General features: G+C 39.9%; 3 protein-coding genes across 3 annotated transcripts in view; 1 reads left to right on the top strand and 2 right to left on the bottom strand.

The window, feature by feature from the left end:
• LOC136114746 (large ribosomal subunit protein eL37) overlaps window positions 1-25,316 on the bottom strand; it is a 354,179-nt gene that overhangs the window by 16,134 nt on the left and 312,729 nt on the right. The window lies entirely within an intron of this gene.
• Window positions 84-23,602, top strand: C7 (complement C7). The gene is made up of 18 exons (XM_065860764.2): window positions 84-873; window positions 1,168-1,223; window positions 1,966-2,041; window positions 2,959-3,100; window positions 3,909-4,050; window positions 4,866-5,004; window positions 5,690-5,824; window positions 7,155-7,398; window positions 8,073-8,186; window positions 8,614-8,780; window positions 9,043-9,271; window positions 9,813-9,984; window positions 10,345-10,432; window positions 11,838-11,970; window positions 12,832-13,023; window positions 15,342-15,438; window positions 19,998-20,182; window positions 22,187-23,602. Exons 1-18 carry the CDS (start codon window positions 868-870, stop codon window positions 22,372-22,374), a joined length of 2,505 nt encoding a protein of 834 aa, XP_065716836.1. The 5' UTR covers window positions 84-867; the 3' UTR covers window positions 22,375-23,602.
• C6 (complement C6) overlaps window positions 22,859-25,316 on the bottom strand; it is a 39,194-nt gene continuing 36,736 nt past the window's right edge. Inside the window, exon 18 of the mRNA XM_071801800.1 lies at window positions 22,859-24,326. Coding sequence (XP_071657901.1) covers window positions 24,322-24,326 — 5 coding nt within the window. The 3' untranslated portion in view covers window positions 22,859-24,321. The remainder of the gene's footprint in view (window positions 24,327-25,316) is intronic.

The raw sequence follows: 25,316 nt of genomic DNA, 5'->3' as shown, positions 1-25,316 counted from the left end.
GGGTTATCAGATAGAGATGCTACTTTTCCATAAGGGACTCATCCAGGCTTCACTAGGATAAATTGAAGTAAATTTCCCCAGCAGAGGCATTTTCTTGCTGTTACTGGAAAAGATAAGCCCTAGAAAGAGAAAAAAAAGACAAAAGAAAAATTAAGAAGGCATGGCAGGGTGAGGAAAAACTGAAGTACTCTTATTTCTGCAAGAGCATCCCTACAAAAACCCAGCTATTGTGTCATTGAAACTAAGGGCTGTGAGTGATCTCAGGGAGCCTTTCACAAACAGGACCATACCAAAATTGGCTAAAACTGGCATTTAGATTCGTAAACTGATTTCCAGTGCGACACCTGATACACAAAAACCAGAATAACTACAGAAGTGAAGACTGAAGATTGATTATAAAAATTAAACCTTAGCAACATCATCTGGAGTGGCTTTTCCTATTGAAGCTGGTGACTCAACTCTGGTCCAGTGTATATGACACCAAGACTGGCCTGGGATCTCTCGAAAGTCTTATTCAGAGGAGAGAAGCTGTGAGAGAGAAGATGCGGAAAAGATAAACATTTTTCCAGTAAGCGCTCCTCGCAGCTTTGTGCCAGCGCTAGTCAGCACAGCCAAACCTTGATTTATATGTCTTAAAAACACTGAGCAGGTCCCAAAGCAGGCTGTGTCCCTGGAGAGGACTAGATGGGCTAAGATAAAAATTCCTTGGCAATATTCAGCCTGTCTGGGGAAAGAAAAGCTGAATAGCAAGGCAGAGAGAGAAGAGATGTACAGTAGCAGACAGACTGACTGACTCCTTTGGCTGCTGAATTGAGTGGAAGTGCATTTTCTGTGGTAATTGCTGGATATCTGAGTATTTCATCTAACATGAAGGTAAGACAATTGCTTACTTAATTTTTACTGATGAAGTGAATATTGTGAGTGAAATGAAATATTAATTTATATGGAGAAATACTTAGCCGAAAATGTAATTAGGCAGTATTGCAAGAAAGAAAAAAAAGTAAAGAATAAGAGCTTGCACAACAAAGCTGAAGAAAGTCAGTATGATGCTGTCCTTTATTTCTTAAGCTGTCTAATGTAAAGATTGCAGAAAGTTTGGAGCTACATGAGCTAATGGAAAAAGCAGAAAAGCAGAGTAAGTTTGCTTTTGCTTCTCTTTTTTTTCAGGTGCTGGGGATTTTTCTGTTGCTGGAAGTTTCAGGCTTCTTTCCCATTTTATCCAGGTGAATATTTCTTAAGTAAGTTACATGCTAAAAGCTAGGCATATATAATCTAATAGACAGCTTCTGGTGCATGACAAGGGACAGGGCTTGAAGCAGTTTTTGGGTGTATTTAGTGGGAGAGAAGACACTGTTCAGTGTCAGCACTGCTGTCAGTGGTGACAGGAGTGAGGATATCGCGATGTCCCTTACCTCTGCCTGGAGAAGTCAGATTCCCTTTGGGAGGAAAGCACAGGGCAGTGGTGTGAGCCACAGCAGCTCACATCTGCGAAACAGGGCAGCTGACCCCAAGCCAGCCCTGATCCCAGGGGCAAGCTGCACTCCCTGTGCCTCGCAGGCCCACATGGGCTGTTTGGGAGCTCTGCCCCACGCCATGGCACACACAGACCCTGGCAGCCCACTGCCCGCCTCTGAGCATGGTCTGGCCTCTCCTGCTTCACTGCTGAAGCTGGGCTTCAAAGCTGGCACAGGGTTGCACAAAGACCTTGCTGGTCTTCAGACTAGGTCGATGTGTCTCATTTTCTTCTGTTGTTCCATGACCAGAAACCCCAAACAGGAACTGCTTTCATTCCTACACATGACAAGCAAATCTCAATGGTTTTAGAGGGGGCCTGATCATGGACCTTTTTTTTATTGGAGGCCTATTTTGCTGTCTAGGAAAGTTTTGCACTAATACTCATGGATGGCATTACCTGATGATTTTTTTTTTTTTTTTTTTAAATGCAAAAAAATACTACCGGTGCAGCACATCCCGTCCAGTCCATTGCCGCTGGAATTCTTTTGGCCCTTGGTCCGAGTGCGATGGCTGTACTCAAAAACAGGTATAGATGGACACACTTTTTCTGTACTCATGACTTCAAAAGAGTATGCTTTTTTCCTCATAGTTGAGGAACCACTGTATCTTTAAAATCACAGATCAAGTATCAGACAAAAGCCTCAGAAGAATGAGAAGGAGGAACAACAAAGAATTCAGAATGGAAATCGTCCAGTCTCATTTTTGTTCTCTTTCAAAACTATGATATTCATGTTATAAAATAATTTGAGCACTTTTCATTTTGGTGATAGTTCCAAAAAGCTCAACTGAACTGTTTGGTAAACTGAGACATTCCTCTGTTGATGCAGGTTTGTACCAATTCCATTGATTTTCCATTAGAGGAGTCAAGTCTCAAGGGAAGAAAACTTGGTTGCAAAATAGTATCTTAAATAAAAACAAACTGATAATTTTTAAAGTGCAACTCTCTTGATATGCAAGACACTTAATTCTTACTTGTGGTTTTCTTTCTCATTTACTTTGATGTTACATTGATTAGGGAGAGAATAGTCAAAATTAAAAATGCACCGAGACTGTCCTTTTTAGAAGCAAAAAGTAGCCCACTTAATGTTAGATTTTATCATCTGCCTTAACAGCATCATTGACTTTGAATTTCATATTAAAAATATAAAATAAAACTGAAATTTGTCAGTAGCTTTCTCTTGGTTTTAGTTACATGTGAGATTTTTGAACAAACCAGCCAAGCCTACGGTTCCGCCTAAAGGCCTTATAGACAAAATAGTTGTCTTTCCATTAACTTGAGAGTGTTTTAACATATTGTGGTAATACCAAGTGTTGTTGTTCTCAGAAAAAATGGTGAATGTCTCATTTCCTTATAGCAGTAGGGTGGTAGCACTGTCCTGACACCAGTAAACTAGTCCTGCTTTGCATTTGTATTTTATAAGATCTCCCTTGATTTTTGTTCAGATTCGAAGGCGGACGGTAGCCGTTTATGGCCAGTATGGGGGAAACCCCTGCTCTGGGACTGCCTTTGAAACCAGACCATGCACCCCCACAAGGGGCTGCCCAACAGAGGATGGCTGTGGTGATCGGTTCAGGTGTTTCTCAGGTACCATCCAAGATCTTTGTCACTGTTTTCAGGTCATAAAGTTAAGAAGTTGACCTTGTTATCTTTGAAGTTCAGTAAATGGGTAATGGTTTTGCAAGCGCCCTGACCTGCACATAGATTCGATTTAGCTGGATTTTTGCTTTTTTTCAGCCTACTACAGGTTTTAATTTCAAGTGTTGCAAAGCTTTGCAGATAATACTCTGTAGCCCTGGTAGCCTTTCTAAGTCATTTTGGTTTACTAATTTGCCCTAGTGTACAGTTTTTTTCAGTATGAGAAGGTAATGAAGGAGGCAACCTTAGATGCCATGGTTCAAAGCTGTTTTAGGCTATATCCAAACATCTTGGAAATCGCTTGGATCATGGAAACTAATGCTCCCTAAAACAGTGGTAGTATCCAAGCAGCTTCTATTACCTTCACAAAAAAAGCACATTACCTCAGTACGTAGACATTTTTCACAGAGGAATATGATAAACATGTTTTGGTGCTACCAGTGAGATAATCACAGTTAATCACAAATGATAGGGTCAAAGCATGAAAGCTCAGAAAATGAATCCAGAAGTCAACTGTTTCATTAATATATCACAAAGCTTGAATGGCTCTGATTCCCTCAAGTATACTAAGCACTTTTTCTTTCTGTCTACATTTACTGTTGTTTCATAAGCCCTCCTGAGTATAGACTCTTCATCATGTGAGTGGACAAGCTAATTAATGTAGTACATAAGTGGGAATTTTTATTTGGATTTAGATTGTTTATTTTTAAATGAACAAACTCTGCTCCTTTCCCCATGCACTTTTGTTTTGATTTAGGTCAGTGTATTAGCAGATCTCTTGTGTGCAATGGAGATCAGGATTGTGAGGAAGATGGTGCAGATGAAGATCGATGTGAAGAGAAGACAACTGTATGCGATACTGATAAAACACCACCGAATTCAGAACTTACAGGAACAGGGTAATGTTCTGTGCTGGGCTCAGTAATACTGGTGCCAAATGCATTTACATTTTTGTCGTATTTACAAGCTCTCTACAAACAGACTCACTGGGCCTATGGGGAAACATCCCATGTTCAAAAGTGTTCAGCAGAACAGCCTGCACTATGTCAGTGGCTCAGTGCAGCCAGGATGCACAGGCCACTTAATCTGAAGCACAGAATAAAGCTTTTTATCTTTGATTCCTGCCATTTAAAAACATATTTTAAGACATGAAATGAAATGTCAACCAAAAAAACCATAATCATCAGCATGGAAAAAATGAGCCAAAAATGCTCATTCTTTTCGTTCATTGCTGTTGCATTTAGTACAGTGGATCCATATGGATTTCTGTTTATATATCCTATCTGCAACCTAGCAAAATAACTATATCCTAAGTTTCTTTAGCATAGTTGTATCACTTGGTATGTGATATAATTCACATATAATACAAAACATTTTTGAATGGATGCCCTGTTGTTTCAGTGTTGCATTAACTGCTGCAACAATAAAACATAATAAAATCAGTTATGATAGATATGAATGTCTTAATGTTAAGAGATATTGATATGTGTTCATTTTTGTTGACAAACCAAGAGCAACATTTTGCTTTCTATATTTTAAAATGCCATGTACAATGAAGTCTATGAATTGATATACCCTTTTCTTGGGTAAATAAGTTTATGATCTTAATCTGCAAATACAGCATTCAGTTATAATGGCTCTGTAATTTTCAGCTCCTGTAAAATAATTTGCTATCTCTCTGTCTTAAAGTTCTTCCATGTTTTTCTTCTCATAGCTTTGATGCCATTACTGGTGAGACTAGGGGAAGAGTCATTCATACAAAAAGCTTTGGAGGACAATGCAGAAGGGTCTTTAGCGGTGATGGGAGAGAATACTACAGACTGAGTGAAAGCGTTCTTGCTTATACTTTCCAAGTATGTTTCCATTAAGCACAGCTTTATATTTAGAGTCATGATTCAGACTGGGAAAATAATGCATAGCTTGTAGGGCCTCTTGGCAGGTAAGTTTCCCTAAATGCACCTGAGGAACACCTGTTCCGTTCATGAAGTCTCTTATTATTTTGAAATACAAACTGATGTATATCTTGCTAAAGTGGAAGGAAAAAAAATGTAATTCCTTGGATGTGATTTCTAATTCTCGCAGTTAGACTGAATGTAAAGCCACCTCTTTAGCATAACGAGTGGCCTGATTCCCCCAAAGAAATTTTATGTGCACAAGGCTTTGTGGTGCTTTGTGGCTATCTTCCAGATATATGCTTTGTTTGAAGTCATTGCCTCAGAGATTTGGGTTGTCTCACACTTACAAAAAGCATAGCAAGCAGTCTTTAATGTAATTTACTTCATAAGTATTTAATATACAGTTGTATAAACCATATTAAAAATATATATATATATATATATATATATATATATATATATATATATATATATATGGATTTTCCAGTACTGTGTGGTATTTTTTACGAAGTCTGAAATGGATTCAGCCTGAAAAACACATTGGATTTTTTGCTTCAGGAAGGACTTCCTCTATGCTATAAGTTACCATTTTTAACATCTTTCATGAGGCTCTTTATACAGAATTCTATCTTTCATTTTCTAGGTTAAAATTCAGAATGATTTCAGTTATGAGTTTTTCAACAGCAGCTGGTCTTATATGAAACACACAGAGAGGCATGAAAAATCAAACCGTGGACACCATTATTCACAGAATAAAATTCTGCAATACAGTCAAAAGGTGTGTATAAGTTGTCACTTAGTATTTTACATAAATATTTTCATCATTTTTCTTCATATGCTTTTATAGTGAGATGAAACTATTTATATTATCGAGATGTTTTTGGCACAAAACGTAAAACATTAACAAAGAGATCACTGGTTCTGTTATCAACTAATAAGCGTTGGCTGCTGTTTTTTACTTTCTCCATTTTACCTCTTTATTAGTAAATTATTTATTTACTAGCTGTTTTCCTCCTTATTTGAGGAAGAAAGCCATTCACTTCTCATAATTTATTGTCAAGCATGGGAACAGGCTGCCCAGGGAACTGGTGGAGTCACCATCCCTGGAGGGGTTCAAAAGATGTGGAGATGAGGTTCTTAGGGACATGGTTTAGTGGTGGACTTGGCATTGTTGGATTAATGATTGAACTTGATGATCCTAAAGGTCTTTTCCATCTAAAATGATTCTATGATTCTATGAATTTCTTCCAGTGATTTACTGCACTTTTATTTTTTTTTTTCCTATCACCTCTGTCAGCATCTTAGAATGAAAAAAAAATGAAATAATTCTGTTGTTACAGCTACTTTATTTTATAATGCAATTTCCACTCCTAGAACTCCATTAAGATAAAGATTGGTGTCTTAAACAGCCAGGTCACAGTGCTTATGCCTTTGACTTGTTTAAATGGGAGCATTAGATAAATAATCTGAGATAACTCTCAATTATGAAGCATTAATTCTATCTTATAGCAAATAAAATCAAGTCATGAATTTATAGATTTTATGGCCCCCAAGCTGACAGAAAACAAACTCATTTTACCACACTAACAGGGAAGAATTTTGAGCGTAACAAAGTTCAAAAGCAACTTTGAGAGGGTGAGGTGACCATTATTGTATAGGCTTATAGGATTTTATAACTCAGCAGCAGCCTCAAAATCCCTGGAGCCCATTACAAAGAAAGGTTTCTCTAGACAAAAAAGGGTACAAAGGAGTCCTCTCTAGAGCCCCTGATTTGCTTTCAGACAAGGCTTATTAACCTGCTGCTGCAAGGCTTCCAGTGTTGGGAACCACCAGTAGCTTTGAAGAGTGATATTTTCCTTTCTTATTTTCCCTACACTAGCTTTCAGGTACACAGGAGGAAAATAAATCACACAGCAATTATAAGAAGGTCTAAAAGATGTTTCCTAACTTCAGGATGTTCTTTTGGCATTCACCAAGTTCTTTAGATGTGTCTGACAGCTCTATAAGAGCTGTTGTTTAGTAGATAACATAATGTGCATGCCATCTGGCTAGTGGAAACCACCCTAACAGTGACACGAAGCATGACTGACATATTTTCCTTCCTCCAGAGCAGGCAGCTGATGGTTGTTGAGAACAGTGTGGAAGTTGCTCAGTTTATTAACAACCACCCAGACTTTCTCACTCTCGCAGAGCCCTTCTGGAAGGAACTGGCAAACCTTCCGACCATCTATGAGTACAACATCTACCGAAGACTTATTGAACATTTTGGGACTCATTTCTTACACTCAGGATCTCTAGGAGGACATTACAAAGTTGTCTTTTATATGGATACTGACAAAATGAAAGCAGAAGGTAGAGTACTAGAGTATCTGTTACAAGGAACAGTGAGTAAACAAATACAAAAATTTCTTTGCATGTTCTCCCTGCTGATATCTAAAATCAAATAAGAGGCTTTACTAGTCACCACATTCTCTTCATAGAGAAAATTTTAAAAGTTAGAAAAAGAGACCAAACCACAACATTTAGTTCTAGATCCACATCTGTGACCTGCAGTGCTCTGTGTGGCAAAGATTTGATGGTTGATTCAGAAGCTCATCAGGCTAAACTTGAATTCTACTGCCAATCTAAATCTTAAGTAGTGTTAAAGCTTAAAAGTTATTTGAAGATGTAGGTTGGGTAAAACTGTGTAAAGCAGAAAAAAATTACAAACAGAGCAAACACCAGAGTGACATGTATGATGGTACTCAGTGGGGAGCAGTGCTGTAGGACTAGCAATTGCTGAAAAAAGAGATGAAAGAAACAATAAGCTTTTTCCAGATACACGTCCCATCATTCAGCCTCCATCCACAGGCTTTAGCAGTGTATGGACCTACCCACAGAACGTGCTAGTTAGTTGCCTTCTAATTTAGCAATAATACTTCATGCTTCTTTTCTTCCTAAAACACGTCTCAAGACAATGAGAAACTTGGAAATTAATCCAATGCACTTTCTGTGTACAGTATTTTTAATGGATTGATTACCTGCAGGTTTGAGTGTAACAGACATGTATGAGTGCACCACGTCAGGCTGGAATGCATTCATTGTGAAAAAGAAAAAAATAAAGTGCTCCAAACTGGATGAACTGCTACAGACTTCTTCAGGTAAATGTTCAACAGTGACTTGTGCAGTTGTCATGTCTCCATCTTTCCATCATCTCCTCCTGAATAGCTGTCAAAGTGAGGAGCAGGTGTTAATAGCTTTGTTGAATTTGGTCTTAACACGCTGAACCCAGACACCAGGTGTCTAGTTTAAAAGGTCCTCTAACCACCCATCAGTCATTACAAATGCTTTCCCAGTAACTAGTACCTTTCTGGACATCCTAAGTCAGGGCTGCTAAGACACCTGCAAAAAACAGATGCTTCCTACATATTATCCATATAGGAAGTCTTGACCCAGGCACAGAAGTTGATCTGCGCCAATGAGCCCTTTCACCGCTTCGTAGTATAGTTTTTGCATGTATTGCTTCTATTTCCATTTGTAAATACAGCAACAATCATGTTTTCTGTATCTCCCATCCTTAATCTACAGGAAGCAGTGGTAATAAGATTAAAGGAGACCCCTACATAGAAGGAGGAAGCCCAGGTGCTGTTGCAGGCCTTAGTTATCTGGAGCTGAATAATCCTTCTGGGAACAGTCAGAGATACTCCTTTTGGGCCAGATCAGTGACAGACTATCCCAGAGTAATTAAACAAAAGGTAAGGCTCTTTTCCTGAAGCAGAGATGAGCAGATGGAATCACCTAAATGGGAGAAATGATAAGCTACAGCTGGTGAATAATCAGGCTGTAGTCTGCAATTGTTTTGTTTTCAGATCACTTTATAAAAAGGAAAATAAAAATTCACAGGAAGATTCCATGAAGCTAAAATGACCAGCTGCATTTTACATGACAAAATGTGCTCATAAACTCTTATATCCCAACTATAACTATTTAATATAAATGTTTCTCTACTGTGTGTAGCTAACACCATTGTATGAGCTGGTAAAGGAAGTGCCTTGCTCCTCCGTCAAAAAGCATTACCTAAAACAAGCCATTGAAGAATATATGGCTGAAAATGATCCCTGCAAATGTCAGCCTTGCCACAATGGTGGTGAGGCAGCTGTGGAAGGAACTCAGTGTGTATGTTACTGCAAGCCTTACACCTTTGGAGCAGCTTGCGAGCTGGGAACTCTTGTGCAAGATCAGCCAGGTCAGCACGGTTTAAACTTGTGAGAGTTTGAAAGTGGCAAAGTGTGCACTCCTGCTTCCAGAGTGTGTGTGTCCCAGTGCATAACCCGAGTTGGCTGCTTGGGTCAGATATCACTGCAGATACACAGCATGTGGAGGGTTATCCTAAGCCTGAGTCTTTGCTTAACATGCCTGAGCAGCACTTAACAAAAACCTGTTTTTAATATTGTTGTTAAATGCAACTCACAATGCTAACCACTAAAAATGTGACTTTCTAGAAATCAATATATGTAGTAAATTAATAGGTATCAATAACTTCATCAATTTTTACTCTTTAATTTTTCTGATTATTTATATTTGGTGAGTCTAAGAGAATATAAAAATAGCTAACTTACAGACTCCATGGAATTATACCTAAGTAAAAGATGAGTTTGAGTAAGATTAGATTGTTGCAAGCTGGAATTCTTTTTAAGGTCACAGTTTGGACCATCACTAGATTTTTTCTTAGACAATAAAAAACCTGCTAAGAAGTTTAATGTGAAATATTCCCAAATTTTGCATAGGTGTTGTTGATGGACACTGGAGCTGCTGGTCTTCCTGGAGTCCTTGTTCAGGGGGAAGGAAATCAAGGACTCGAACCTGCAACAACCCCTCCCCGCGTGGTGGAGGGAAGGCCTGCATAGGTGAGCAGCGTGAAAGCAGAACATGTGAAGATGAAGAGCTGCAGCATTTGCGGTAAGAAGAAACAGAAACCAAAACAGTTGGAGCACAACTATAGCAAGGTTTAAAACATTTCTTTCAGAAGGGTGCCTAAGCTATTGAATTCAGCGAGACTATCACTTACTGAGCTTTCGTATTTAAGTTGAAACAAAATGAAATTCTGAAGCTGTGAATCTGATACAAGGTAAGACTAGAAAATGGTGTAAAAGCCAGTAAACTTGACAGCATTCTATTCAGCATTCTCTCTGATAGTCTGACACTGTGTAATAGTGAGGTAAATGAGACACATAATAATCTTGACAACTGAGAACAGTAGAATTTTTAAAGAAAGGAAGACCAAATTCAAACTAAATCGTACTTTTTTTTGCTTCATAGGTTGATTGAACCACACTGTTTTGATTTATCCATAAGTCCTACAGAATTCTGTTCACCTCCTCCTCTGTTGGAAAATGGATTTGTTCAAGTAAGTTTTTTCTTGTACTCTATTATAAGCAAGTTATTTGTAGTACTCTATTATCTGTCCTATCTGTACCTGCAGTGTCTCCATTACAGTTAATACAGATATTCACTTGCAAATAGGTATTTACCGTGGTAAGCTTAGTATCAGAGTTACTGTATAGCAGGTCTCCCAGAATTTTTCCCCAACTGAAGTTTACATGACATTAGCCAAGACTTCTTGCTAAAAATAAAGTTTTAAAAAGTCTGAACCCTCGAACTGGAACAAAATATTCGCTTTTCTGGACCACGGTACCTACAGAGAAAAGTAATCTACTTGTCTTTTATCCTATACACATATTAAATATTATGTCTGCCACATGAATTACATATTAAAGCACAAGAAACTAGAGAAAAAACAGCACAGAAAGTGAACTGTGGAAGAACCCCCAGCAAGTCTACAGCAAAAGTATAAACAGATTTTAAGAACCTTCACTCTACACTCTGTAACTTACCATCACACTTTCTTGTTTCCTGGTGAAGCTATGATCTGGCAAAGTATTTGACTGACTGTAACTTGGGCCTATTTAACAACGGAGACTAAATCCCTCACTTGGAGGAATGAATTATGCCTTGTCTATGTTATGAGGCCATCTAGATTATTTTTGCTCAATAAATAGATAAAAGGATTAGTTCAAAATCCATTAATTGTCTGCACAACTGCAACCTGAGGCAAGATCCAAAATTTTGTGGTCCCTCTTTGCCAGTGATTTGGTTTTTTTTTTGGTAATCAATTGTTGCCCTGTTGATATTTTTGGTTCACAAACTAAAGTTAAAACCCTGCAATTTGTGTAGTGCTCTCAATTTTTCATAAGATCTCTCGTTAGAACAGATTGGGATGTAAAATGAGAAAAAAAAAAAAAAAATGTCCTCAAGCTCAGCCCTTCTGAGTGACCATATCACATTAACCTGCAACAAGCTGATAACATGCCCTCTTAAACATTAGCAAAGCTGTATACTCCCCACTGGTCCCCTTGGAAGGCTGTTCAGGAGCTTATGTTCCCCTCTTAATGCTGGATGGCAGACATATTTGAAGTCAGTCTGTCACTCGTAGGAGAGCACTGCTCCATCACTGATGTACCACTGCCAGACCCCTGTCAGAAGGTACCTTCACCTCTAACCCTCCCTTTGCTAAGTTCAGATAGCCTGCATGTTCTTCGTTCTACCAACTTAGTTACATCATTGGCTCAGTTTTGATGACATTTATTGACTGCTGATAATCAGAGCTGCCCCAGTATTCCAGACACTCTCATTAGTGACATTAGCACTTCTCACTGTCCTCAACTACTGCATGCCAGAATTAAAGGGAGTTCAATGCTGCTGGTGGTTCTTAGATTGTATATCCAGAATTTCAGCTGTTCCTTTTCTTTCAGAATGCTGAAAACTCATATCCTGTTGGGAAAAGCATTGTTTATGCTTGCAGACATGGATATTCTCTTGTTGGTGATCCTGTTGCTAAGTGTGGCAGTAATTTACAGTGGCAAATTGGAGACAGATATTGCAAGGGTATGTCTAAGTGATTCTTGTTTTAAAATGCAACTCCATTCCTGAATTCCAGTGAAACATCTGTGAATGTCTGCTTTCCAACTACAAAGGTGGAGAAATACACACCTGTATTTTCCAGTTGCTAGACATAATTAGTTCTAAATTGACTTTTATTTTCAATCCAGATGCTGTAATATTGGAATAGAAATGTGTCCATGAAGTCTGGTTTTATGGAAAGCTAGAAGTGATGGAGACTAAACTCCAGTCCCAGAGTTACTTCTTGTGGAAACAAACTTGGCTGCTTAATTCAGTCCTGTGGCTATGTCCAAGAACCAGGAGGATGAGTCTATGGATAAAGCACACTGAGGAAAAGGCCCAGTGGGCAACACTGGGAAAAAAGAAAGTTCTCAAGTAACCACCTTTTGATAAGAACACAACTCCAGGGATCACTTTACATATTGGATGATCACCCCATTTAACTTTTTTCCCCTAATCCAGTCAGTAACCATTAGGGGGTTTGGTTTTTTGTTTGTTTTGTTTGTTTTCCCCTACACCTTTTATTTGTGAGTCAACTTTGAGTGAGAAAAGGGAATTTTCAGACCTGTAGTTTAATGTCGTCCTTTCCTCCTTCGTAAGAACACAGAAGCCCTCTTCAAGCTAGGGCTGGACCTGCAGGCAGCAGGAGTCCATGTCCTTGGTGTTGCATATTTGGCTGGTGTGATGAGTTAATATCCTGTGCTAACATGGTTGATATGATTCTACAGGAAAAACAGCTAAACTTACCATTCAATTTGTTAAGGAATGTAAGAGAAGATAAAACATGTGACTGCTTTCTGCAATTCACTGATTTGCTGTGGCTGTCTCAAATACTTCAATTCTTAGAAACCGCTTGTCTCCTGCCTCTCCTGGAATGGAGTTTGCAAGTAGAGCCATGGAAACCTGTGTATGAGATTGGTGAGAGAATAACTCTGTCCTGCCCTCATGGCATGCACTTGGAAGGGGCACGCTCTATTTTGTGTGAGCCCAGCCTCAAGTGGTCTCCTGACATGAAGACTATCCAGTGCAAGACACCAGGTAAGACATTGCAGCCCTCCAAATGCAATGCAGGGGTTTCTTTCTTGGACAGACTAGATAGATATATTGTTGTAGGTATGTTGTAGATAAGGTATAGGCAGAGCTTATATTTCATACAGTAATAGAGAAGCCATACTTATATCACCAGCAGGAAGCACAGAAAACATGAGCATATGTTTTCTGTGGGCTGTTCAAAAAAGATGCCATAAGACATTTCTACTGAGGTTTCCTTATGTCTTTTTGCTTCCCACTCACCTATTTCTATCAAATATTGTCACTAAAAATACTTTGAGAGCTTACCTGGGATGTACACTGCTTATTCCATCACCCAAGTATAGTTCACTTTTCACCCATGTTGTGTAACACCATCACCATGTGAGCTGCACCTTAAAGATGTGGCTTTTCTATCTGGAAGCTGTTCAGTGCACCATGACCTCTCATGGCAGAGAAGGACAGAGCTGGATTACTCCTTTTGTCATCTGACTGTCACACAGCTAATATGGAGTACTGGCAAGAGCTGGCAGAGGGGGTTACAGGCTATAGCAGGCAGCAGCTCTAAGTCATCTTTTCCAGCTGTAGAAGGCAGACAACACTTTCTTCTGTGCACTCCTGTGTTGCTGGTCAGTGACATACAGACATCCAAGCAGCTTGCTGCTCCAGGCCAGTCACATCCTCACTCGTATCCCTGGGGAGGACCTTGCTTGGGGACAAGTCACTACTGTAGAAGACCAGGCGTGTCTCCTACATTTCATGCCTGTCCTCTCTTTAGTGGCCAACTGCTGCCTGAGGTTGCCTGACCTGAGGGAAGAGGCAGGTGAAAGTCAGGCTTAGACCTCAAAAGGCAGCTGTCCTGTGAGATTCCCAGTGCAAAAATTGTCTGCCGCTGTGTCATACCCACATACTTGGGAACCATAAGGATTTCAGGAATAACATAGCTGTGCCTGAACAGTTCACTGCTGCTGAAGTGCCAAAGTGCCAGTGCTGAAGTACTGTTGCCAATTACTCCTTAGGCTGAGTGACTGATTTTCATCATTTTTTTGTTTTATCATGTATTCAAATTCCAGTAATAATTAGAACCAATTTCAAATACTTCCATCTTTAGAAAAAGCTTGTATCTGGTTGTATGGGAGCATTACATCAGTACAAAAGTTTTAAGAAAGGCAAAACCAAAACCAAAACAAACAAACAACAAAAAGGGACAACAATTACATTAGAATAATGATTATTAATAGAACAACAATGTAAAAAAGAAAGGCAAGGAATATGAAATAAGAGACATAAAAATTAAGAAGATACGTATACCCAAGGTACAGCGGCAAACATACATTTGGATTTAGTCAGCAGTAGTGTCAGTGACAAACAACAATGCAACCAACAGCCCCAGTGGTGGAGATAATGCAGAGATTTTTGGTGGAAATTTCCCCTCTGCAAGGAGACTGGGTTATGCCTGCCGTCTGTATTGCAATACATTGCAACTCTTCTTTTTTTTTTTTTTTTTTCTCTGACAATTTCTATTGGTCTCTATAGGGAGATTTTTTAAACTTTTTATTCAAAGTCAATGATGTTCACAAGTATTAAAGTTTCATGTTAAAGTAGGAAATTACAGATACCTAATCTAAAACACAAATCAGGATAAAGCTCTTTCAGAAATTTGTCTGTGCAGATTTAGCAAAGTCTTGTCATTACTTGATCCAGAAATCTCCAGAGGAATGTTTAGCAAAGGCCTATTTCATTTTCAAGCTTGGAATACGACTCGGCACTCAAAGTACATTACATGTACAACCATAAAAATGCCCCAAGAATCACTATTGCTTTTACTTTTAAAGTTAGTGCAGATTGAGAGCTAAGGATGGAACTTGTAGTTTTCATTATCATAAGTGTATAAAGATATTCAGGTTCACATTTCTACATAGGAATTCGAAACCTTAGATTCAAGAGTGAAGCCAGTAACTCTGAAAGCTAATGATAAAGCTGTTGCTAGCTATGATTCAACACTGCTAAGTTTAGCAGTAACAAATGGCTGCTGCAGAACTAAGATGAATGTTTAAGCTTGAACATAGTACCTGACTCCTTCCATCTGACACATGACCAGCAGATAAATTACTGACCAGTATCTTTGCAAAGTGTATCATATCTTTTAAATAGTATTGATTCCTTCCATGCAGTAGATACTTCTATTGAACATGCAGGATGTGAATTTCTGTCATGGTGTATGGTTCAGTGCCTTTTAAGATTAACTGATAAGATACTTTCAGAGACCTTTAGCAGCCCTTGTACTTCTGACCCTTAATAGCACTGTCTGTGTTCTTTTACTTCAGTGCCCAGTATGAAACCAGAAGTGACAGAGCCTAAATGTCAGCACTGGGAGAAAGTGCATCAGTCACAATGTGTGTGCAAAATGCCCTATGAGTGTGGGTAAGTTCGCGCTGAATTTGCAATGACTTTCTCACCTTATTCAACACCAATTAAATCTTGTACGTCTTCGGTCCATGACAGGTGAGAAAGCTTTACCCATATGAGAACGAGGCATTGTACTTTGTTTCCTTTACAGCTCAATCAATGTCCTGTTCATCACTTACCTGCCTTGTCAGAGCTGTCAGTGGGTTTTAGCAGTGACAAAATTTGGTTGGATGACAGAAGGTGAAGGGATAATTTCAGCTCCACTTGAGCTGTGAAATAGATGGAAAAAGATGAAATTATATTTTGAAGATTTAGAAGATTGAGGAAAAGTTAGAACTGAGGCCCCTGGGACATAAACCATCGAAGCAGTAAGCTAGTGAAATAAAGCAGAATTATTTTTCCTACTGAGAGACTGGAGAGTTATGAAAGGGACAAAAATCTAATGTCCCATTTACACAGCAGTTTGCACAGACCAGTCGCATCACCTTTCCTGGACTCCTAATTTGAAGACGAGAATTTATTGTTTCCTGTTTGATCTAAGTCTATATTCTGCATTAAGCAATGCAGGAGAAATGTAAAGAAATTAGTAACTCTCACTTCTTTGCTAAACATGGAGGTAACAGAACCAAAACAGAGGCATAACAAGAAGACACCTGAGACTGCCTGGCACTGATGGCCAGGTGTGCCAAAGAGGTCATCGCTCCAGCATCTGGGCTGGTTTTCATAGACTGGATGAAGTCTGCTGTAAAGCCATCGCAGTGAATGTGAGCTCTGGATATGAAATCTCACCAGGTTTATGTTACAGCAGAAGCTGAGCAGTTTGGAAATTGTAGGGTAGCAGACCACATTTGCCTTTTCCTCCTGTAGCAGGCAGAAGAAACTTTTAAGTCATCTCAAGTCATTTCAAGGTAGCAGAACTTCTCAGTGGAATAAATACGCTTTCCATCAGCCACATAGTTCAAGAGTGCACAGTGACTCTGGCTCTAAGCCAAAATTAGCACACTTTGAACATCTCAAAATTAAATTTGCTGAGCTTAATTCAGGTTTTGTACACCCCCTGGGCAGTTGCCTAGGATCTGAGGCTATTGTCTTGCATGCGAAAATAAGTGCCAGGTTTGTAACAGCTCTGCTAAAACTATTCCTGCCCTTAAACACCTAGTCCTACCATTTTTTTCCCAATACTTATTAAAGCAAGGCAAGAAACCCTCGTGTTGTTCATGGATGTATTGAGCTTAGTTATACAGAAGACAAGGCAAGTCTGCAATGCTAGGAAAGACCATCAGCAGAGTCACAATAACCTTGGAAGTTAAATGAATTACACTTAGTTAGGCGTTCAGGCATTCGTTATAATTAATCTACTTCTTGCTTGTTTCTATTTTTAAAAATTATGTTCAAAATGGGAAGAAGATAGATAACAGTCATTTCTGTTCCCTGATGCCATCTTTTCACTCTGTCTGTTGAAATAACACATCTAATAATAGAAGGATAAATCATGAGCTGTCACAGCAGACTAATCTGCCAGCCTGTTAAGACTGTAGGAGAAAGGCATGTAAGCACATCTTGGTCTCTCCTCAGAGATCAGAAGTAACTTGGCTTGCTTTGGCAGTGGCTTCCAGCAGCAGCCTCTGCTCAGAAGAGAGCTGGGAACGGCTCATGTGGGAATTCAGGAACACCATTGTTTCAAATCCATCCTACCTCCTTTCAGTTTCCAAGAGGCCAGCCACAGAGACTTCCCAGGACAGCACGAGAACCCCATGACAGGCTCATGAAGGGTCATTTGTCCCTCATGATGTGGTGCCTTAGGCTACATCTGTTCACATCTGTTAGAGCAAGGGAACGATCTTGGGCACCAGAGCTGCTGAATTGCTAAAGCAGCTTTGGCAGGGGCCAACTCCTGGATGATTCCTAGACACAACACAGGAGTTACCAGGGTCAGGGACCATTCCAGTCTTTTGGGGACAAGTAGTTTAACAGCATGGACACTAGCTCTTTCGTATGAACTGGCCTTAGTGCAAGGAAGAGGTTGGAATACAGTTAGTGTATTACTAGAGATCAAACCTCAGCCTCCAGTAATTGAATACTATCTCCACAGTGAAACATGAGATTTTGTATTTTTAAAGTACTGTAACCTTTTTCTCCTCCACATTTATTTGCGTAGCATGTATGTGTCTCATAAGAGTTCACCTGTGTTATATTAAAACTTGAATATAATTTTAAGGAGTTAAAATGATTTCCAGCACGCTGAATTTTTCACTTTTTACTTTTACTGGAAGTTTCCTGCCTCTTATTGTAGGAGAAAGGGAGAGAAGTTATTTGCTGACTTACAGCTGCTATTTAATTTCTTACAATATGTGCTTTAGTAAAAGCTTGTTCTTACCCAAGCCTTCTCTTTCAGGTAAAAGGTATTGAATTCCTCACACTCACTTTACACAAGGACTCTTCCTTTCCTCTAATTATTTTTATTGCACTGCTGTGATGCTTCTAGACCTGCCATAACCTTTCTCAGCAATGATTGCAAATTATTAATTTCTCTATGAGTACAGATTCTCCACCCTTTTTCTTACACATCTGAACGTGTTGATTTCCACTGGCTTTCTTCCAGCTATAGTAAATATGTGCAGCACTCTCAAGACAGTTTGAGAGATTACACGGTAGCTAGAGATTGGCAACATGGACCATGAGCTCCCTGGGTTGAACCTTCAGCAGTTGGTTAAATCAGCCTCCATCCCTGCCTTGGGTTTTGTGAAAGTGGTGCAAAGCAGACAGAGCAGTGCGCTTGTGTCTGAACTTAATCTTTTCAGCTTCATCAAACTGCCTTGTATACAAGTTTTTTGCCTTAAGACTCAGATATTGAGATTCATCACTCAGGCAAATAAAGAAGGCCTCTGAACAATTTTAGACATAATAAACAACTTAATTACAGATTAGAGACTTTCCCTGGGTCACACTTCGTTCTTCCAAATTTAAGATAATATTTAAAGTTTTCTTATACTTCTGTCTGTAAGAATAACTTTCAAATTATAAATCAGTGCACCACTAACTCATAGGCTGTGCAGCCAAACAAACAATAGAATGCAGACAAATACACGGGTTTCCCTTGTCAACTGCTTGGTCTCACGTATCCATTGGTCTGCTCACTTCTTGTGTCTCAGAATAAGCAAGTTAACTTCATTTTCTATGTTAACAAAATAACATTCAGGAAAATTCAGGCAACAAACTTTGCTAGGGATTTAATGGCTGGTATTTTGACTGAGCACACTAGTGAGGGAACTACTGTGGTTGAGGATGCTAACTTAAGCAGAACATGTAATACAGTTACTATTATTTGAAGACATATTTGGCTGCAAGTAGATGCAGTGAAGTTTTCAGACTCAGCTGGTGAACTCTGTGCCAAATTTTAAATATCTTAAATGTGCACTGTGTTACCGGTAGTTTAAACTTCTGTAAACCCAGCTCTTTTAAGAGGCTTCCACAGCATCTCTCAAAGAATTATTCTCAAAGCTTGGAGCAGGCACTTTTCCTCAGTGCCTTACTTGTAGGTCTACCAAAACTCATTTCCTAGTTCCAAGGGGAAAAAAGAAAAATTACTATAACACTTGGCCATCAAGCAAGATTTGAGCCAAGAATTTCTTACCACACCTTCCTGCTTCCAAATTCCTTTTCCCCACTCTGACACGCCACTTTCACAGGGAGTTACCCTCCCCTTCAGGCAGCCTTGTGAAGCTCATTAGGGCCATTTGCCCATTCCTTGTTGGCCTCTCCTCCCCACAAAACAACTGTTTAGCTGAGACTGACCATCAGAACTCATCGATTAGACACTGAAAGTCTCTGTGGGAGGGTTTGTGAGCTCAAAACGAGGAACTGTGCTGAAAATGAGCCTTTGATGCCATATTTAAAAGGCCTCCATCCCCTGGGAGCACATCTGTGCTCTCTCATTCCTGCACAGCACCTTACCTGTGGCTGTAAAGTACATCCAGGGGAGCACAGGCATGCAGCAAACACTGTTTAAGGTTATCCAAGAATTGTTATTACCACTTCTACAAGCTAGTTTTTGTGACTGTATATATCATTATATGTATATGAAGTGTTTTGTGTGTATGTACTTAGGTACAAGCATGTGTAGCGTATTTGAGAATAATTCAGGTCTGGAGTATTTTTAACTGAAGTCTCACTCTCACTGCTGTTCTCTGGCACCCTCAAAGTAAATAAGTTTCTCTTCATGTTCAAACGGAAACTCCTGTGCTTCAGCCTGTGCCTGTTGCCACTCATCCTATCTTTGGGAACCACTGAAAAGAATCTGGCCCATCCTCTTGACATCTACCCTTGAGATATTTATAAGCATTGAGGAAGGGACAGATCCTGGCCCTGCTGAGGTACAGCAACCTGTAGAAAAGAAAGGAGTCTGAATTATTCACATGTCTGTGTTTTGACTTCCCTTGCTGCACTCTTAGAATGCATTTTAATGAATGGGGAAATTTGAACTGGACCCTGAATGTTTTCCAGTCCTTCAGCTCCTTTAAGAGATACCAAGATAAAGCATATTTAAATAGCATGATCTCTGCTTTCTTTTTCAGTCCTTCCCTGGACATCTGTGCTACAGATCAAAGAACCAAGAGAAACACACCTTTAACTGTTTGCAAGATGCATGCTTTGGAGTGCATGGGCAGAAAATACACTCTTACTAATGCAGAAAACTGCAAAATACCTCAGGCAGCTGATATATCATGTGGATCATGCCGTGCATGGGAAAAATGCGATGGTAAGAGATTCTTTACAATTGTATGCAACATTGTTTGTATGACCAAAATGAAATCTTTATCCCCATTTACTCGTTAAGCATAGTCCTGGTATGGTGTCTCCAGACTCTCACAGGAGCACCAGGCACTGCTAAGCTCTTCAGACCATCAGCCCAGTGTTTCATGTCCAAAACCAGCAGGAAGCTCATGGGAAAAAAAAAAAACAAAACAAAACAGAGGATATCACAACAAAATGCACTATCTCCAGGAAAACCTTATTCCTAGTCCTTGTTAAGGGGTTTACCTGTTGGTTCCCTCAGATTTTTGGATGAAACCCTTTCCCTACTCTTTTTTCACCGTATCCACCAATTTTAAATTCCTGCACACAGTAACTGTGGCAGTCCTTACTGATGACAGGAATAGCTAATCCTTTTCTGAAATTTGCAGAGCAGTCTCCTCAGCAGTATCTTGTGGCAAGGAATTGAATGTCTTATTCTATACTATCTAGGAAAGCCACTTACTTTTGTTTGTACTTCACTGCATATTCCATTTTCTCATATTATGATGAAAGGTGAATGTCTCTTCCCTCAGAGGAAATAGTCCCAGTCTTTTGCAATCTGTCTGCAGTGCAAGTTTTCAAGTGCTCTGATATGATTTCCCTGAGTGTCCTACACTACATTGCATTTAATGGAGGGTTGACAGAAATGGGAAGATAAAGAAGTAAATTAGATTTTTAGAAGTGCCCCAGATAGAGGCACAGTTATTGTCGTATTTTGAAAACAAAAAAGATGACTTGATAGGAGTTAATCTGTTTTGTCTAACAGGGTTGAACAGACAGAAATAATAACAACAACAACAAAAAAAGATAATCAAAACAGGCTGGAGCTTCAGCAGAGACAAACACAGGCAAAAAAAAAACATACAACACCAAAACAAAGACAAAGTTATGAAAAATAAATTGCAGATGAGATCTTCTTCTTATTTGTTTATTTAGCTGCTGTCACTGAAACAACTACGCCCGTTTATTTGTAGGAGTACATCCTTTAATCTTGGTGAAACAACCCATATGTAATTAAAGATGCTGGCTGTGTCTGTGTGATCAGTTTGTTGCTGTTCAAGAACAGATCTCTCATCTTACATGTTATGTTGACTCTGGAGCAGTAGATACATGAACCAGTTCAAGCAGTAATACCGCAGAAATCTTTGAGAGCAGCATCTCAAGCATCTTGAGCAAGCTTTACCCACAAGCATAATAACCCTCTCTGATCAGAGGAAGCCTAATCAGAGCACCACTCGTTTCCACTTCTGGCTTTTCTACTGAACCTGAGTATCAGCTGGTGTTACCTCTGGATAGGAAAAAAAAATCATAGAATCACAGAATAGTTTGGATTGGAAGGGACCTTCAAAGCTCATCTAGTCCAGCCCCCCTGCAATGAGCAGGGACATCTTTTACCAGATGAAGTTGCTCAGAGCCCCCTCCAGCCTGGACTTGAATGTCTCCAGGGATGGGGCATCTACCACCTCTCTGGGCAATGGTTCCAATGTTTCACTACTGTCATTGTAAAACATCTTTTCCTTATATCTAGCCTGAATCTTCCCACTTTAAAACCATTACCCCTTGTCCTATTGCAACAGGCCCTGCTAGAAAGGCTAGATTATGGTTGGACTCGATGATCCTGAGGGTCTCTTCCAAATGAAATGATTCTATGAAAAAGTCTGCCCCTATCTTTCTTACAGCCCTCTTCCGAATACTGAAAGGCCACAATAAGTTCCCCCCAGAGCCTTCTCTTCTCCAGGCTGGACAACCCCAACTCTCTCAGCCTGTCCTCACAGGAGAGCTGTTCCAGCCCTCTGATCATTTTTGTGGTCCTCTCTGGACCCCCTCTAACAGGTGCATGTCTTTTGTTGTACTGAGCAGCCTGCAGAGAAATTGCCATCAATCCTACAGTTTTTCTGGAAACATTTTAGTCTGTTTTTTGTTGAGTTGGATGCCATTCTGAGTGTTTTTCCTCTGTGTTTCTGCATAGCACAATCCAACAGCTGTGTTTGTGATGAAGATGGGTCGTGTGACGAAGAAGGCATTCAGGTCTGTGCTGAAGTGAGCGGTTCTGCTGCCCATCGGACCATGACCGAGTGCGACGCTGGGCGGCTCAGATGCCAGGGGGAGAGTCTCACCCTTGTCAGCATAAGGCCCTGCGATGTACAGAGCAAATAATATATGTTACGGTTCATTTTGCCTGTTGCCATGGGATATGTCTAAATGTGTCAGCTCTGGGGCAGGACACACTTTGAACCTTGCTTTATCAAATGCAAGCTCTGCTGTGAAGTCCACTGCAGCTGATGAGGCTGTGTGCATCAGCTCTGGTCAGCTCTGAATCAGGGCCCAAGGCTTTTCCTCAGGCAGAGCTGCACTCACCACTACTGCCCATGACAGGGCTCCTTGCTGAGACCCTGGATATAGCACTGCAAGTTTACTTCACATTTCCATCAGAATAAAGAAATGGTTCTGAGGTGCAATTGCCAAAGTAGCATTTATAGTGATGGATCACAATGTCTGACATTGTAAATACGGTTTTCTTAAGGCCACACAAGCGTATTCATGCACTGAGTAGATTTAGATTAAAAAAGAAAAAAAACAAAAAAAAAAAAAAACAAAAACAAAAACAAAAAAAGAAAGATAGGCTCTGCAGAGTAAGAGGTATGATTCTTCTTTTTTAATAAAGTATCTTCTTCCTCCTGTGCTTGTTCAGTTGTTGAGCAAACAGTACATGCACCATTGAGCTTGTCATTGAGCCCGAAGCTCTTAAAGGTCAAAACAATGTGCATTAATAGTAAAGCCGGCTTAAAGTAATGAGAAGCCTTCTATGCTTGCAGCTTTTTGTACACAGAACCACATAATGGAAAATCACCATTTTACATTGTCATAACTATCATCATGAGCTACATTTGTAACCACAGATAACTCAGTTGTAATTGTCACATGCTTTTAAGTTTGTGCCAAGACCAGTTTGCTTACAGACCATTGCACACGGAGGCCTTCCGCCACAGCAAAACTCTCTTGATGGCAGCTATTAGGGAATGTATATCTTCACAGAAATGGAGACACTCTGCATGCAATCCTCTTGGAGATACCTTTGGACAATCTCCTAAGACTGTTCCTGAATAAAAGAGGTCTCTTTTACTCTTTCCTTACACAGCTAAGCAAGCTGCCTAGTGTAGTCAGGCAGGAACATCTTTGCTGGCATATGATATACCTTGCAAGTCCATTCAGGTACCCATTCTTGCAGTTCAATCCCTTCTGACCATTCTCAGATGCAAATAGGACAAAAGATTGGAGAGCAGGTGGACGGTCAGCCAAGTGGAGCATTATCAGTAGGATGCCTGTATTCCTTCCATGTGACAGATTTTATTTCTTACTATCAATAAATACCTAACAGATAAAACACCTCTGTTGGTTTTAATGTTTCTGCCTGTAGCATCCTCACATAAACCCTACCCTTAGCTGGAGAAGCTTTGCTTTCTGTGGTGCTGGCAATGAGGCTTAACCCAGAACAGGAGCAGCATGCTTTCCCTTGGAGACTCCTTCTCCTCGGTGCAGCTATGTTGGAGGGCAAGGTTGCCACTGCACTGACTGAAAGGCCCTCTTGACCTTTATGTTCTCTGCCACTTAATGACACTTTTTTGGTTTTCAGTAAATTATATTTTTTGCAGACAGCTTATATATGAAAGCAGGTAGCGTAAAAGCCAAATTAATTTCATCAGTTATTTGCTCTGGATGACTTGCTCAGGAGTAGCATGTTTGGAGAGCAGCTGAATGTTTACCCCTTGGTTACTCCCAGCTCTCTTGTCCATAATTGCTAGACTTTTTCTTGTGGCAGCTGGCACAACATGTGATTTGACCATGAACTCACTGTGTAGCAAAAGCTTCTGTAACTGCTAGAGGCAGAAGAAAATAATCTGGAAATTTCCTGATAGATAGCACAGAAATAATAGTGACTTGGTGATTCATGTCTTCAGACACAGGGAAATGTAGAAAACCAGAACAGGGCCTCAAGAAATGTTGAGAATTCCTGCTTAAGAAACAGTTCAAAAAATCAATAGTGTTGCTTGATAATCACATCAATGTATCAGCAGGAACAGATCTCCATGGCCATAGAATAAATTAGTCTGCAATAAGAAAGAAAAAATATTAATGAAGGCTACATTTCAAATGCTTCATCCAGTCCCTTATGCTTCATTGTTTACCTGACCTGTCTAATCTTCGCAGGGATCCTCTTCCTCTGCTTTTTCTTTGTGATTACCCACTCCATCTTTTCCCTTCTTACTTCCCAGCTCAGCCAGCTCCTTCTTTGTAGATCGCTCAAAGACCCTTTTCTTCCCAGCCACCTGCCCATGGATGTCTGAGTCCCTTCCTGCTGTGACACTGCAGTGCTTTCCCTGCCTGACTTCTGCCACATGCTGTTTTCAGTCTCATATTTGCCCAGGTCAGAAAGTACTTCTGTTCCATCATCCCTCCTGAAAATTCGAGGATATCTTACACATTTTAGAATAGACATGATGCTTTCTTTAAACAAACAAACAAACAAACCAGGTGACTGTCTAATGCTGCTTGGAAGGTGTCGAGGGTTTTGATTGCAGGGTGACAATAAAACCATGGCAGATGTACTGTTAACCCCCTCTCCCCCGCTTTCTGCCTTTAGCCCCTCCCTCTCTCCCCTTCCCACTAAGGACAGGGGATTGGGAGGGAAAGAGGACAGAGAGAAAAGAGTTGGAAAGATTAAAAATAATAATAATCATAAGAAGAATAATAAGAATAGAGAAAATAATACAAAATATACAAAACCAATATTGAAAGTCCCAGCAAGTGCAGAGCCAGCACCTGAAATCCTGGATTGGACTTTAGAGCCAATCGGAGCTGGATTCAGTCTCTCACTAGGCCTCAGTTCGCAGGGCCGACTAGCAAGGCCATAAGCAAAAGGAAAAGAAGGAAAGGGAAGAGATCCTCATGACCTCACACTTCTATATGAAGTATTCATGTGAATGGGATGTTATACTCCATTGATCAGTTCCTTGGTCACCTGTTTCTCGTTGCACCTCTTGCGAGATGTGCATCAATTGGTATCATAACTTCGCATTCCATTGCTATGTTTACCAAAA

Source organism: Patagioenas fasciata, chromosome Z, assembly GCF_037038585.1.
Source record: "Patagioenas fasciata isolate bPatFas1 chromosome Z, bPatFas1.hap1, whole genome shotgun sequence".
Lineage (NCBI taxonomy): Eukaryota > Metazoa > Chordata > Aves > Columbiformes > Columbidae > Patagioenas > Patagioenas fasciata.
Note: the sequence above shows the minus strand (reverse complement) of the source record. Positions and strands in the feature narration are given on the sequence as shown.